This window comes from Ammospiza caudacuta, chromosome 16, assembly GCF_027887145.1.
Source record: "Ammospiza caudacuta isolate bAmmCau1 chromosome 16, bAmmCau1.pri, whole genome shotgun sequence".
Lineage (NCBI taxonomy): Eukaryota > Metazoa > Chordata > Aves > Passeriformes > Passerellidae > Ammospiza > Ammospiza caudacuta.
In genome coordinates, this window is record NC_080608.1 from 7,364,168 (window position 1) to 7,377,179 (window position 13,012).

At 38.2% G+C, this 13,012-nt stretch overlaps 1 protein-coding gene across 3 annotated transcripts in view; it reads left to right on the plus strand.

Moving 5' to 3' along the window:
* GABRB2 (gamma-aminobutyric acid type A receptor subunit beta2) overlaps window positions 1-13,012 on the plus strand; it is a 133,733-nt gene that overhangs the window by 104,203 nt on the left and 16,518 nt on the right. For all 3 annotated transcript variants that reach the window (XM_058815194.1, XM_058815195.1, XM_058815196.1), the window contains 2 exons: window positions 8,529-8,666; window positions 9,839-9,991. In XM_058815194.1, the coding sequence (XP_058671177.1) occupies window positions 8,529-8,666; window positions 9,839-9,991 (291 nt within the window). The remainder of the gene's footprint in view (window positions 1-8,528; window positions 8,667-9,838; window positions 9,992-13,012) is intronic.

Below are 13,012 nucleotides of genomic sequence, written 5' to 3' on the forward strand. Positions count from 1 at the left end.
AAACCTTCATAACCAGACTTGTACCTAAAAGTAGAAATGCTTTAAATACTGTGATGTCCTTCAGGCAAAGATGGAATAATATTTCAGAATATTACCTCACACTTCATTGCAAGCTAGCATATCATAATGAATAAATATTTTTCTAGACTGAAAAAATGGCGCAGCTACAAACAGAAGGGCTTTCTTCTACAAATTGCATTTTTCTCCTTGTGGCCTTGTATTTTTAATACAGCTATGGGATAATTAAGCAGAGTGGAGTATTAATGCAATTTTATAAATAAGGTTAAGGTTGCCAGATGTTGTTCATTTTTTCTCTCTTTTTTTAATGTACCTCAGCATTCAAAATGTAGGCTGGTAGTGGGTTGCAGGAAACTTAGAACATTTGGTCTTACATATCTAAGGTATTAAAAATTGAGCTTGTGGAGATGATGCTTTGCTGATTCATTTGTTTGGATATACCCCTCATTTCTATTTCCAGTTTCAAAAAAACCACTTCTTAAATCAGATAAGAGAGCAAACAGCATACACAGTCTTTTTATTAAGTCTCCTCTGAAATAAGCAAATTGTGAGATTTGTTTGTCTAAGAGAGAACAATATTCAATGACCTTTATAACTTACAAATTACATATAATTGCTTTGGATAGCAATTTTCCTATGCATAAATTAGTTAATGTAGTCAAATGAGATAAAAGTATAGGAATCAGCTCAAATCGTGAAATACAGGCTGCAGTGATGAAATTCATGGTAGGGTGCAAATATAAGTATCTGGTTTCCCTACATGATCCATGTCCTTACTGAAGGGAGACAGGAGAAAATAATTTGTCATTTACACCCACTCGTTATGGTTGTGCATTTTACTATAGAAGTTCTGTTCCTGAAATATGGCCTTTCAAAAGTAGAAGACAGTTGCTAATAATTATTTTCAAGGAGCAGAAACAGTGTTTAGTTTTACATAGAGAGTTGAGGGTTAGGACATTTCCATCAATCTTCAAAAATATCTTTTCAGAATGCAGTTAAAATTTGTGTGTATGTATATATATATATATATATATATATATATATATACACGCATCAAAGTACCAAAAATTGTTCCCTCCGCACCCGTGTTGGTTATTTAATATGATGCAAAAAGAACACAGTCCTTCCTATTTGAATTGTTACTTATACATAACCCTCATTTAAAAACACAAAAGAGTTTTCATATTTGATTGTGGGGTTGATGAGATTACCAATGCAAATTTATGGACTTTTAAAAATGATCCAGTTAATATATGAGAGGCACCATTAATTTGCTGAATGGTTCAGTTGAACATTTTTAGCCATGTTCATTAAGGTTTGTGCACTTCACTACCATGCTCTTTAAACTGGAGGCTTTGGGTGTGGCAGGAGGCTCAAGCAGACCTTGAGTAGTCTCTGGGCATTCCAAGTTCTCTCTCCCATGTAGATCTCCCAGTTCAGCCTTCTGGGACTTGTGTTCTGTCTCTGAGATTAAATCTTGTGAACTAGGGTAAACAATATTTGTTTTCCTGTAAGCAATTTCTGATGTCTGTGAGATATTGAAGGTGTTTTTTATTATTTTTTATTTAACTTTGACTTTTTTTCATTGATTTAAATGTGGAAGCAAATAACTATCAATTATGTCGTAAAATCTTCAGTCTTTAAGCATAGGAAATAATTTGTGTTTTCACTTTGTTGATCATTCTGGGAAAAAAAAAAAAGCCTATTGCCTGTTTATACCTGATTGCACTTGTCTTTTCTCAATGGTTATTTTCACTTGAGTTCTGTTCATTTTGTGATTTAATGGCATTGAAATAGATCACTTAAGTATTCATGTATTCATTTTTATCCTATTTACATCAGTTCACATTTCAATAGAAATTTATTTCTGCCTAAATGTTGCTTTCCTCAGCAATGATTGGTATCATCTTCATGGTTGCATATTGCGATTTCTTACTGCATCTTTGCAGCTCCACCATTGCAAGAAGTGAAAGTAAATTTCTTGGCTTCTCTGTGTCACTGACAATAAAATTGAGATTTAAGGAAATAGTTTATTATATTGAGTTTCTTAATATTGAGTTTGAGTTTTCTACCATAGTACTTTTAATTGCAAATGAAACTAAACTTCCCACCATTTTTTATGTCTGGGACAGATTTGTCGTGTCTCACGTAGTCACTTGTGTGTTCCAGAACTCCTTTTTTTCTGTGGTATGTGTAATAAGGAAATAATAAACTTGACTGCATAAATCTAATATATACTAATCTGGGTTTTTTTTATTTTAAAGATTAAGGGTTTTTTTCTTCATAATTTTAGTAGTAGCGGATGTGAGAAATATGTTTAGCTCTAACTTCATATTGACAACTGTTGCCACCCATGTTTTCCTCACATATGTGCTTAATGTCACCCATGCTACACTGAAATATCCTTCAAGATGATCCAGACTTAATCAATGTGCTGACATAATGCTGTCAGCCTTATCCTCAGAAAAGGTCATTGCTAAATGAAGTGGGTGGGTTGGGGAATACAAACTGTGGCAGAAATGGGGGAGAGGATGTTTCTGTGCGCTGTATAAAACATCATCTAAAGCTGTTTGTTTGCCTACAGAAATCAGATACCTAATTTCCACAGTGATGCAAATCCCTGGATTTTAGCCATTTAAATGAATAAAACTGAGCCAGATGTGTTGCACTTTATGGTGTTCTGGGATATATTTAATGCATTAACATGGCACTTGGTCTGCAGGACAAAAGGATGACGGAAATCAGAAGTAAAAAGATGGAGAGCATGCTTGTGTGCAGGAAGGGGGAAAGATCTGAGCTCCAGCCCACCCAGGAGGGCCCAGCTCTCCCTGGGGCCCCAGAAGGAGCTTGGCTCTGGTGCTGGGGCACCCTCTGTGTGCCACCCAGCCACCTTCACCTTCCTGGCACCAGCAGCTTCTGCTCCACATGCTCTCGTTGTCTCTGCTGGGTGAGGAGCTCCAGGGCTTGCAGCATCTCCACAGTGTTGAACCAACAACCTTTTAGATCATTCATACTGGTGGGAGTAACTGAACTTGTAGAAGTGAAAATATTGTGAGAAATTGCTGCGTTCCAGGAGATAAAAGGTTTTTTGGATATTATTGCATGGGTACAGTTTTCCCTATCTGATTCTGATCTTTCTTTCCTTTCCTAGAAGTATTGTAGCAGTGGAAATATATTTATGAAAGCATTTTGCAGGAGGTGCTCTCAATTGTGAATGGTTTTCAGTGAAGTCATTAGGGAAAAAAAATAAAAATTAAGGAGTCCCACCAGAATACCTATTCTGTAAGTTACCAGCCTTCCTGTAAGGATCAGCTTGAAGTACCTACATAAAAATTAAATTTGATTCTGTTAATATCATGGAAATCCCACTCTAAGGCCTGGAATCAATTTCATCATTTCACTTGTTCATCAAAAGATATTTTTTGTTTTAAATAGCTGTATATAGTAATTACAGCATCACATTTCTGTCTCTTCCTTTGACCTACCCTACTCTGCCCAGTAAGGAGCCATTTGTACAAGTTGAAGATGATTGTTTCTTGAGAATGTTGCCAATTTAATCTCAGAATCACTTGAATTTCACTGCAGTCAGAAAACTGTACATCCTCTTTGTATCCAAATCCTCAGAGCCTTAGGGGAAAAAGCCTTTGTAGTGGAATGTAAGAAAAATTTTAATGTTTTATGCAGAAAGACAGAATTTAGAGGGGATGAGAAAGAGGAGAAAGAAACAAGTGTGATGTGCTTTTTTCCAGTTGCTGTGGCACACAAACTCTGGTTTTCCTACTCACCCTTGTATCACCCCACTGGTTTCAGCACCTCATGTTTCATGTTCTCCTCAGCTTTAAACATCTCTGCAAATTCAAGGAATCACTTCTAACTTTCTCTTCCTGGATATGTTTTTGAATGAATAAGTGAATTGAATAAGTGAAGGCTGAAGTGATGCAGTGAAACAAGTTTGAGAGATCTGAAAGGCTTCTGAATTTCAGTATATGCTTTGCATGTTACTTAGGATTTTAAAAGTAATTTTGCTGTTTACTCTGTGTGAATGCAAAGCTGCTGAAGAAAATCTTGAAAAAGGAGGGAGTATTGGTTCTATGTTTAAAAATAAATTAAATGTATGGATTTTGCTACTAAAGGTGTTCTACAGTCTATTTTACAAACAGGATTAATCACTTAATATTTTTTTGCAGCATTCATGTCATTTTACAGGGCCTGTAGGTGTCAAGTTCTTCAATTACTTTGAAAGCCTATGACCTACATTTATTTAAATTAATGTATTACAGTTGCTAGCTAACGATATTTTATACAGCTGTATTCAAAACTTTCTCTTCGGTACAGATATCATACATGAGTTCTCTCCTTTTTATTTTGGGAAGCTACCATGAGTGGCTAGGCAAAGAAAATCCATTTGATAGCAGCAGGAGAAATTAAGTAGCTTGTTACTCATTCCCCACCTATGAGGCCATAGATTTTGTATTTAGTAATGTACATTTGAATAATTTCCACAAAAATATCATGTGTATAATAAGTCTGTTATTCTCCACCAGGTATAGGCTGTTCACCTTGTAAATGGTTGCTTTTTAATAGTATTTAAGACCAGAATCTGCTGTCAACTGAGTTCTCATATGTTTTTTATTGGTAAGCAAAAGACAAAAGACCTCAGGTGATCCAAGGGGGGGGTGTGCTCCCAATTTTCATTGAGTCTCCAGACCCACTCAGCAAAAATTTTCAAGTAGCTGAGCAGTGCTTCAGCATAATTGCATGCTCTCCATGCTCAGAGTCAGAGATGCAGGCTGAAAGTAGAGGAGCAGCTATTTGGATAAGCTTTAGCAGCTGGAGGTGGCGTTCGGACAGCTGCCAGCAGGATGCTTTTGTCTCCTGAGGCTCCTGGTCAGGGCTGAGGAGGCTCCCCTGAGCCCAGAGGTGATGCAGGATGTGTGCATGCACTGCCCAAGCTCACACAAATTGCTGATGGTTCACAACAGAGACAGGTTAGGGCATGGCCTCAAAATCCTCCCCCCTTTTTAGGCACATTTTCACTGTTTTGCATGTTTATGTCATTTCTCCCTCCCTCCCATAAAAATCAGCAGCTGCCTTATGTTCAGTCTCCAGGTGCTGCCATGGTGTCAGTAATGTGAGCACTTGGATTCCTGCATAGTGCACACTGGAGATGTGTAGATGTAAAATATTTCCTGGCTGTCATGTATAAACTGCAGCACTGTGAGGCAGTCAATCCTGATAAATCCTGAGTTTTTCAGAAAAATCTGCTTCTTTTCTTCCATTGTATGGTGTTTCTGATAATAGTCTTGTGTCTAAATATTTTTGTTTTCAGTCAGTAAAGTTACAGCTTTCATTTTAGGTTGTTTGTATTAGAAGAATTTCCTATTTTTGACTTGTCTTGCATAGGCTGGAAAAAAAAATTGGCGCTTTTATAGTTTCTGTGTGAAGGGAGTTTTATTTTATGTTCTATTAGTTGTTTGTTTTTCCTCCACAGTGCTTCGTCATCTGTCATCCCTCAATGCACACAGGATGATAAACTCCCTGTCCCTGTTAATGGGACCTGAGAATGTTTTGCTTCTCTCAGGATTGGTGCCATATTACCAGGACAATGTATTGATTTGGGTGGCTGCCAGTGTGTGATGCATGACAGAAATGAGAAATTGAACTTTCTGAACGTGAAGTAAATCGTGCTGATGATGATATATAAATGACTGAGGGAAAAGCAATCAATCAGATGCTCTCTGCTGGCAGCTGAGCTACATACAATTTAATATATAGTAAACCAACAGTTGTTTACAGTCTAAATCAAATAGTGTTCTGTGCTAAACTCATATTCTTGCAAAGATTGCTTGGAACATTTCTGGGTTCAGCATGCTTTCCTTTCTGCTTTACCAACATGTGGTGTCTGATAATTTAAAAATATTGAACTGACTCTATTAACTCTTGTTTTTTCTTGTCAAGAGCTACAGATTATTTTTCAAGACTGCTTATTACTACTATAAATTTGTTGATTTTTAAATAATTTTAACTTGTAAGTAGAGTTGTTTTGAGTCCCAGATACCTGCAGAAGGAGTTTATTATAGCCACAGGTAATTGGACTTTACTGTAAAACATCCACTAGAGACATGAATAGTCTCATTCTCTCTTTTGGCAGATGTTTTGCAGATATTACACTTATATCCAATTATCTTTGGGTACTTTAGCAGTACACAAGAGCATTCATGTGCATATTCTTTGCTCTCCTTCTCCACATACTGAAATGAATGGGATAATTTATCCTTTTTGGAAAGAGAAGTATTTTAATGAAAGCTTCAAGAGACTTCCTGAAATTCTCCTTATTGATAAATCCTGTCATTCTGGGTCTGTCTCAGGTTATCATTTGCCCAATGTTAAAACCCTTCAGCAGCAGGGAATTCTGCTCAGTTCTCCCCAAAGGTCCCAAAGCTGCAGAGTTTGGAATATTCAGAGTTTGAACTTTGGGGTGGGAGTTTCCAAAGATTCCTCTCTCCTGGAGAGTTGTCAATGTTTGCTTTGTGTTAAGGCTGTGAGAATCCATGGAGAAGCTGAACCACGAATTCCTGGTAGAGGGTAAAGCTGAAGCAGTTGGCAATCAGCTGGAATGAAAATCCTGGAGGTCTCTTGTGAACCCTGCTATGATTACACAATTCAAGGCTAAAGTGTTCATAGACAGTTCAGCAAAAAAGGTCTTCCAACAGATATTCTAAAAAATACAACCAAATAAAAAGCCATTTGGGCTTTTTATAAACTTTTTCTCTCACGTAGGAAAGTGGGGGTTTTCCCTGCTCAAACTTATTTTGACATTTGTTTTTTCAGAAATATACAAAATGAAAATAAAATAATTAATTAGCTGTGAAGTTTAAGAGTTTAGTTACCTCAGAATTAAATATATTGCCTTGATTAATTGCTTTAATTGCCTTGATTACCATTTACTGAACTTGAATCCAAGTTCAGTAAATGGTATTAGAATCTGGAACTTGCCATTGGAGGGCGGGGTTGATGTCAGAATATCAGCAAAACTTGACAGTATCACAAAGATAGTTCCAAAAAAGTAATATCAACCTTCCTAAACTCTCTAAGGGTGTTCTTTTATACTTTTCAAAACATGAAATGCAGTAAGTTGCTTTTACATCTCAATGTCAGGCAATATAATTATTCATCTTTATTTTATTTTAGACTTGATTTTATTTTATTTCTCTCTCTGAAAGCCTAGAGGAAGACTTGACAAATATGAAGTTTCTAGGCAAGGAAACATAAGTAAGCTGTTGGCCTCTTTTCTGAAGACAGACTTGTGGCCAGGAAAGTATGAGTCACTTACACAAAACTCTGGAATTGCTATCAACATGCTATAGGAATGTATCTACCAAAATACTTTTTAAAATTTTGTGTATTAGATAGATTTTTATAGTTGTTTTAGTGGTTTTACCGATTATTTGGTTCATGTCTTCAAAATTGCTTGCCTTCCACTAAAGTTGAACTCTAGATTCTACTTGGACTATCAAAAATTAATGATGCACAGGAGCAAAACAGATTCTATGCATTATTCCCTGAAATTCAATGGTATTTGAGCATTTTGAAATGGTATTCAGTGTTCAATTTTGTCTTCAGTTTGTGGATGAGGACTTAAAATCAAGGTGTTTTATATATTTATTATATCAATTTGCAAAGTCGTGGTCAATCTGTGTTTTATTTTCAGTGACAAACATCTTTAGATTAATGCATAATGAAACATTAATGAATATTGTACTTCATGGTTTTGCAATAGATTTATTTCTGATGTCTCACAGTCATTTCTGTACACCAACTCTGGAGCATGGAACTTGGCTCAGGTGCCATTTGGGAGCACAGATTCCTTTCTCATGGATGTTTTATCACTGTGTGAACATGTGCTGTGTTCTGAGGTGTTTTGTTGGCTGGTGGGAATTTTATTTTTCTTTGGTTGGTTTCTTGTGGGTGGTTTTTTGCCACTGATGGGTGTTGCATCTCTTGCTTCCTACATGGCCTCTTACAAGCCTCACTGAATGTGGTGTGTTTTACTGCATTTAAGCCATTTTAGAAAAAGAACTATGCTGGTTTTTACAGCTGAAAACTAAACATTGCCAGTGCTGATGTTTTAGCTCAGGGACAGAAATTGCAGAAAAGTCATGCTGTTTTATCCAGCCTTGGGATCAGAAGTTACCTTAAGCTAATGTACAGTTGCTATCTAGAGATGGGATATGTGTAGTCTTGATTTGGTTTTAAAGGTCTGTTTTGTTAATACATTCATGTGATATATATTTTAGAAAAATATTCAACCAACCAAACCCAACCAAAAGCAACAAATATTAACATGTATCTCGGATTGCCTTTTGAAGTTACATTTGGAATGACCTGTGTCTGTATGTTTATAAATGGTTTCATTTTAGAAATATATTTCATATGTTTTGAGTAAATGAGCTGTTCCCCATGATGTCAGAAGAGATTTGTATCTCACTTGTTTGTCCCTGTTTTTATAGATGGCTATACAACAGATGACATTGAGTTTTACTGGCGTGGGGGTGATAATGCAGTCACAGGAGTGACAAAGATCGAGCTGCCACAGTTCTCCATTGTGGACTACAAGCTTATCACCAAGAATGTTGTTTTCTCTACAGGTTTGTGGAGGGGAACCTGAATGGGGCATTCTTTTAAGGAGTTTTAAAACTGGATTAATTCCCAGTGTGCTGTTGGAGAGCAAAACTTTTAGAAGCAAGAATAAAATAGAGCAGCAGCTGTGAATTTGGAAAGCAGAGGTTTTTATTAAAGCTTCCATAGTGTATAAGGCACTACTCATTAACATAATAATCTGTCATGTTCAGGCTCATCAAATGAGCTGTATTTTCTGTTTACCCATGAAAACTTATTAAGCCCCTTATACACCTCTGTTCCCCAACATGTAGGATATTTAGGAACCTTTTTCTTCATATTTTTAGATGTTCCTTTTGCCAAGTTGGGGATGTATTAGACAATTACTTTGTCTTCAATATAAAATCTTTAAAATGCTTGTTCCAGGATTTCCAGTTTGGCCTATTCTAGTAATTGTATGACTTTCTGAAGGCGGAAAAGATGCTTTCTGAGAAGGAGCAGAAAATCAGATTGCATTTCATGAAATAACAATAATAATAATTAAAAACACCCTAACATATTTCGATGATATTAAATTGTTAAAGAGAGGCAAGAGTTGAATTGGGCTGCTACTAGGAGATGTTTTCTACCTATTTCAGAAACCCCTTAGGTGTGTTAAAAAATTCTCTTCAAAACTCACTGTCCAGATATGGGTAGAAATCATCTTTGAAGGGACTATAGAATGATTGTACATTGCAAATTCTTCAAAATCAAGCAGAAATGGGATTTGAAGAATGATTTCTAGGCACCCATATTAACAAATGTTTCAAGTACTACAATATTTCTGGTGTCCAGTGACAAAAGAGGAGTGTTGCATTTCTTGGAGAGAAGTTTAGATCAGGGTCGCACTGAAGCTGGCATATGAGAGTTTGTCAGAGAAGAGGAATTTCTGTGCTTTGCTGCTCTAATTTGTGTTTTGGCTGTTGATTGTTCAATGTTATGATTACCAGCAGATAAGCAACTAGAACATCTTTGTATCCTTAGTATAAAAGATTATTTAATCCCAATTCTTGCTAGAAATTCTGCCCCTGAATATCCTGGATCTTTCAGCTCTGAGTGTACTCTACATTGAATGAAAAAATAAAACAAAAATGACAGAAAAGAAAAATGTTTTCGGGCATTATACAAATAAATTATGGCCATACCAAATATTCTCTTTTAGGTGCCTACCCAAGGCTGTCTCTCAGCTTTAAACTTAAGAGAAACATTGGTTACTTCATTCTGCAGACCTACATGCCTTCTATTCTGATCACTATCCTGTCCTGGGTTTCCTTCTGGATTAATTATGATGCTTCAGCTGCAAGAGTTGCTTTAGGTAGGCATTTTTACACATCTCATGCCGTGTGCATTAGCTGAATGGTTTTTCTAGCTTCTGGCTGAGTGGATGGTGCATGATTTGAAAGTAAAAAATATATGTGTTAGATCTTTTTATGTCTGGCTTGTTAAGCTTTGTATTATTTGAATCAGCATTTTAAACATCAGAATTTAAATAAAAATTAAAGTGATTTCATGTCTGAATCAGCTAACTTTATAATCATTGTAATCAAAATAACCCTAATTGTCTCAACATATTCTGTTGTTCTCTTGCTGCTTGTTTTTTTCCTCTGAAAAGAATGCACTTAGTTTGCTTTTGCCCATGGCAGTCCAGAACACACGTTCAGCATTGTGTTATGGATTGTAAATTGCTTTTCCTTTCAGGAATTAAATAAAGTTTTACTAGGTTTGTATAGCTCACTTGTCCTTATGTTGAGGGAGTGCCGCAAACCCAGTTCCAGTTTTCTCAATTCAGGACAGACATTGAGGGGCTGAAGTGTGTCCAGGGAAAGGCAGCAGAGCTGGGGAAGGGTCTGGAGCACAGAACTGACGAGGAGCAGCTGGAGGAGCTCAGCCTGGGGAAAAGGAGGCTCAGGGGGGACCTTCCTGCCCCCTAAAACTCCCGGGCAGGAGGGTGCAGCCAGCTGAGGGTTGGTCTCTTCTGCCAAGTGAAAGACCGAGAGGAAAGGGCCTCGTGTTATGGCAGGGGAGGTTTAGATTGGATCCTAGGAGACATTTCTTCACCAAAAAGGTTTCTAGCCTTGGCAGAGGTTGTTCTGGGAAGTGGTGGAGTTACCATCCATGGAGGGATTTAGAAGATTTGAAGATTTGGTGCCTGGGGACACGGTTTAGTGGTGGATATGGCAGTTCTGGGTTAAAAATTGCATTCAATGAACTTAAAGGTCTTTTCCAACCTAAATTATTGTGAGAGCCTGATTATTTTTTCCTTACTGTTACCTTATGTTCCAGAAGCAAAACTGTTTCCCTAATTAATCTCTAGAGTACTTGTCTATCTCATCACTAGTCCTATGTGTATCTGTTTATTCTGTGCCCCTCATCATAAGGAGCATGTTCCAAAAATAAGTATTATCTATTGCCAAGTTTTGTCAAAATCAGACTGATTCCTGCCAGTACAGCTCTTGTATAGCTAAAATAAGTAAAACCCCATAAAAGATGCCATTGAAAATTTGACATTTTAATGTTATAGAATACATCTGAGTTTTACCAGGGCTTTCTGTGTAGCATTTTGCCTTAAGAATTTCAGACTGCAGACATCCTGAAAACGCTGGAGGAAAGCAAGATAAAGCAACTGTAGCCTGTAATTTTTAGCTGAGACTCATTACAGAAGGTTGCAGTTTATCTGTTTAAAAATACACTTATGGAATCCAACTACTGTTTGCTTGACTGAGCTCCTTTTATTACAGGTGTAATGGTTTTTATGCTATGCAAAAAATCCAAGTCCAAGATAAGGACTGAACAAGATGTCCCTGAAAAAATTCAAACACAAAAAGGAAACCTACAGAGGGTGTTGGCAAGGTCAGGTAGCCTGTGAAAAATGCACAAAAAAAATCTGAGCAGCCAGGGATCAGGTTAGGTAAGTTAAAGCCCTAAGACAGAACCTAAATCTGTCCAGGGACATCAAAGGCAATGAGAAAAGCTTCTGTATAGGTACATCAGTGCTAAAAGATGATGAGGGAAAATGGGAGTCTTCTCTGAAAGGAAACAGGAGGCCTGGATAGCCAAGATCTGGAGAAGACTGAGGTACTGAACACCTTTTCAATGTTTTGCTCTCATGGACGTGCTCCAGACACATTGCTCAAGCTGCAGGAGGCAAAGGCTGGCACTGGGAGAATGAAGAGCCACCTGCTTAAGGCATCTTCTTGGAGACCCTCTAAGGAACGTGGGGATCCCAAGCACAAAGTCCATGGGACCTGATGAGATGCATCCACAGGGCCTGAGGGAACTGGGAAATGAATTGGCTAAAACTCTATCCATTATGTTTGAGAAGCCATGGCAGTCTGGTGAAGTCTCACTGACTAGAAAAGTGGAAGCAAACCCCCCTTTTAATAGGGGGGACAAAAGAAGACTTGAGGAACTACAGAACTGTACAGAATTCACATTTGGGGCTGTCAAGGTCATGGAGCAGATCCTCCTGGAAACTATGCTAAGGCACATGGAAACCAAGGAGGTGATGGATGAGAGCCAGCCTGGCTTCACTAAGGACAAGTTGTGCCTGACAGAGTCTGTGGCCATCTAAAGCAGGGTCCCAACACTGATGGGATGAGGGAAGAGCAACTGATGTCATCTACCTGAACTTGTGCAAAGCATCTGACACTGTTATCCTTGAGATCCTTGTCTCTAAACTGAAGAGTCGTGGATTCGTTGGATGGACCACTCAGTGGATAAGGAGTTGGCTGGTTGCACCCAAATAGTTGCAGTCAACAGTTTGATGTCCAAGTGGAGACCAGCGACAAGTGTCCTCAGGGGTCTGTGTTAGGATTGTGCTGCTTATCATCTTGGACAGCAACATGGACAATGGGATTGAGGGTGTCCTCAGCAGGTTCCTGAGCTGTGTGGTGCTGCCCACATGCTGGAGGGATGGGGTGCCATCCAGAGGGGCCTTAACAGGCTGGAGCAATGTCACAAAGATAGTTGTGTGACTGGAGCACCTCTCTCTATGAAGACAGAGTTGAAATTGTTCAGCCTGAAGCAGGGAAGGCTCCAGGGAGACCTTAGGGCACCTTTGAGAGCCTAAAAGTGCTCCCAGAGAGCTGGAGAAGGACTTGGGAAAAAGGGGAATTCCTATAAACTGACAGCTGAGTACTGAGGATTTAGATTGGATCTTAGGAAGAAATTCTTCTCCGTGAGTGTAGTGTCACAGTGGATTATGTTGCCTGGAGCTGGGGGATCCCAGGGATCCCTGTCCCTGGAAGCATTCAAGGCCAGGGTGGATGGGGTTGTGAGCAGCCTGGTCTAGTGGAAGGTTCCCTGTCCATGGTACTTGAGGGAGCCCTTCCAACCC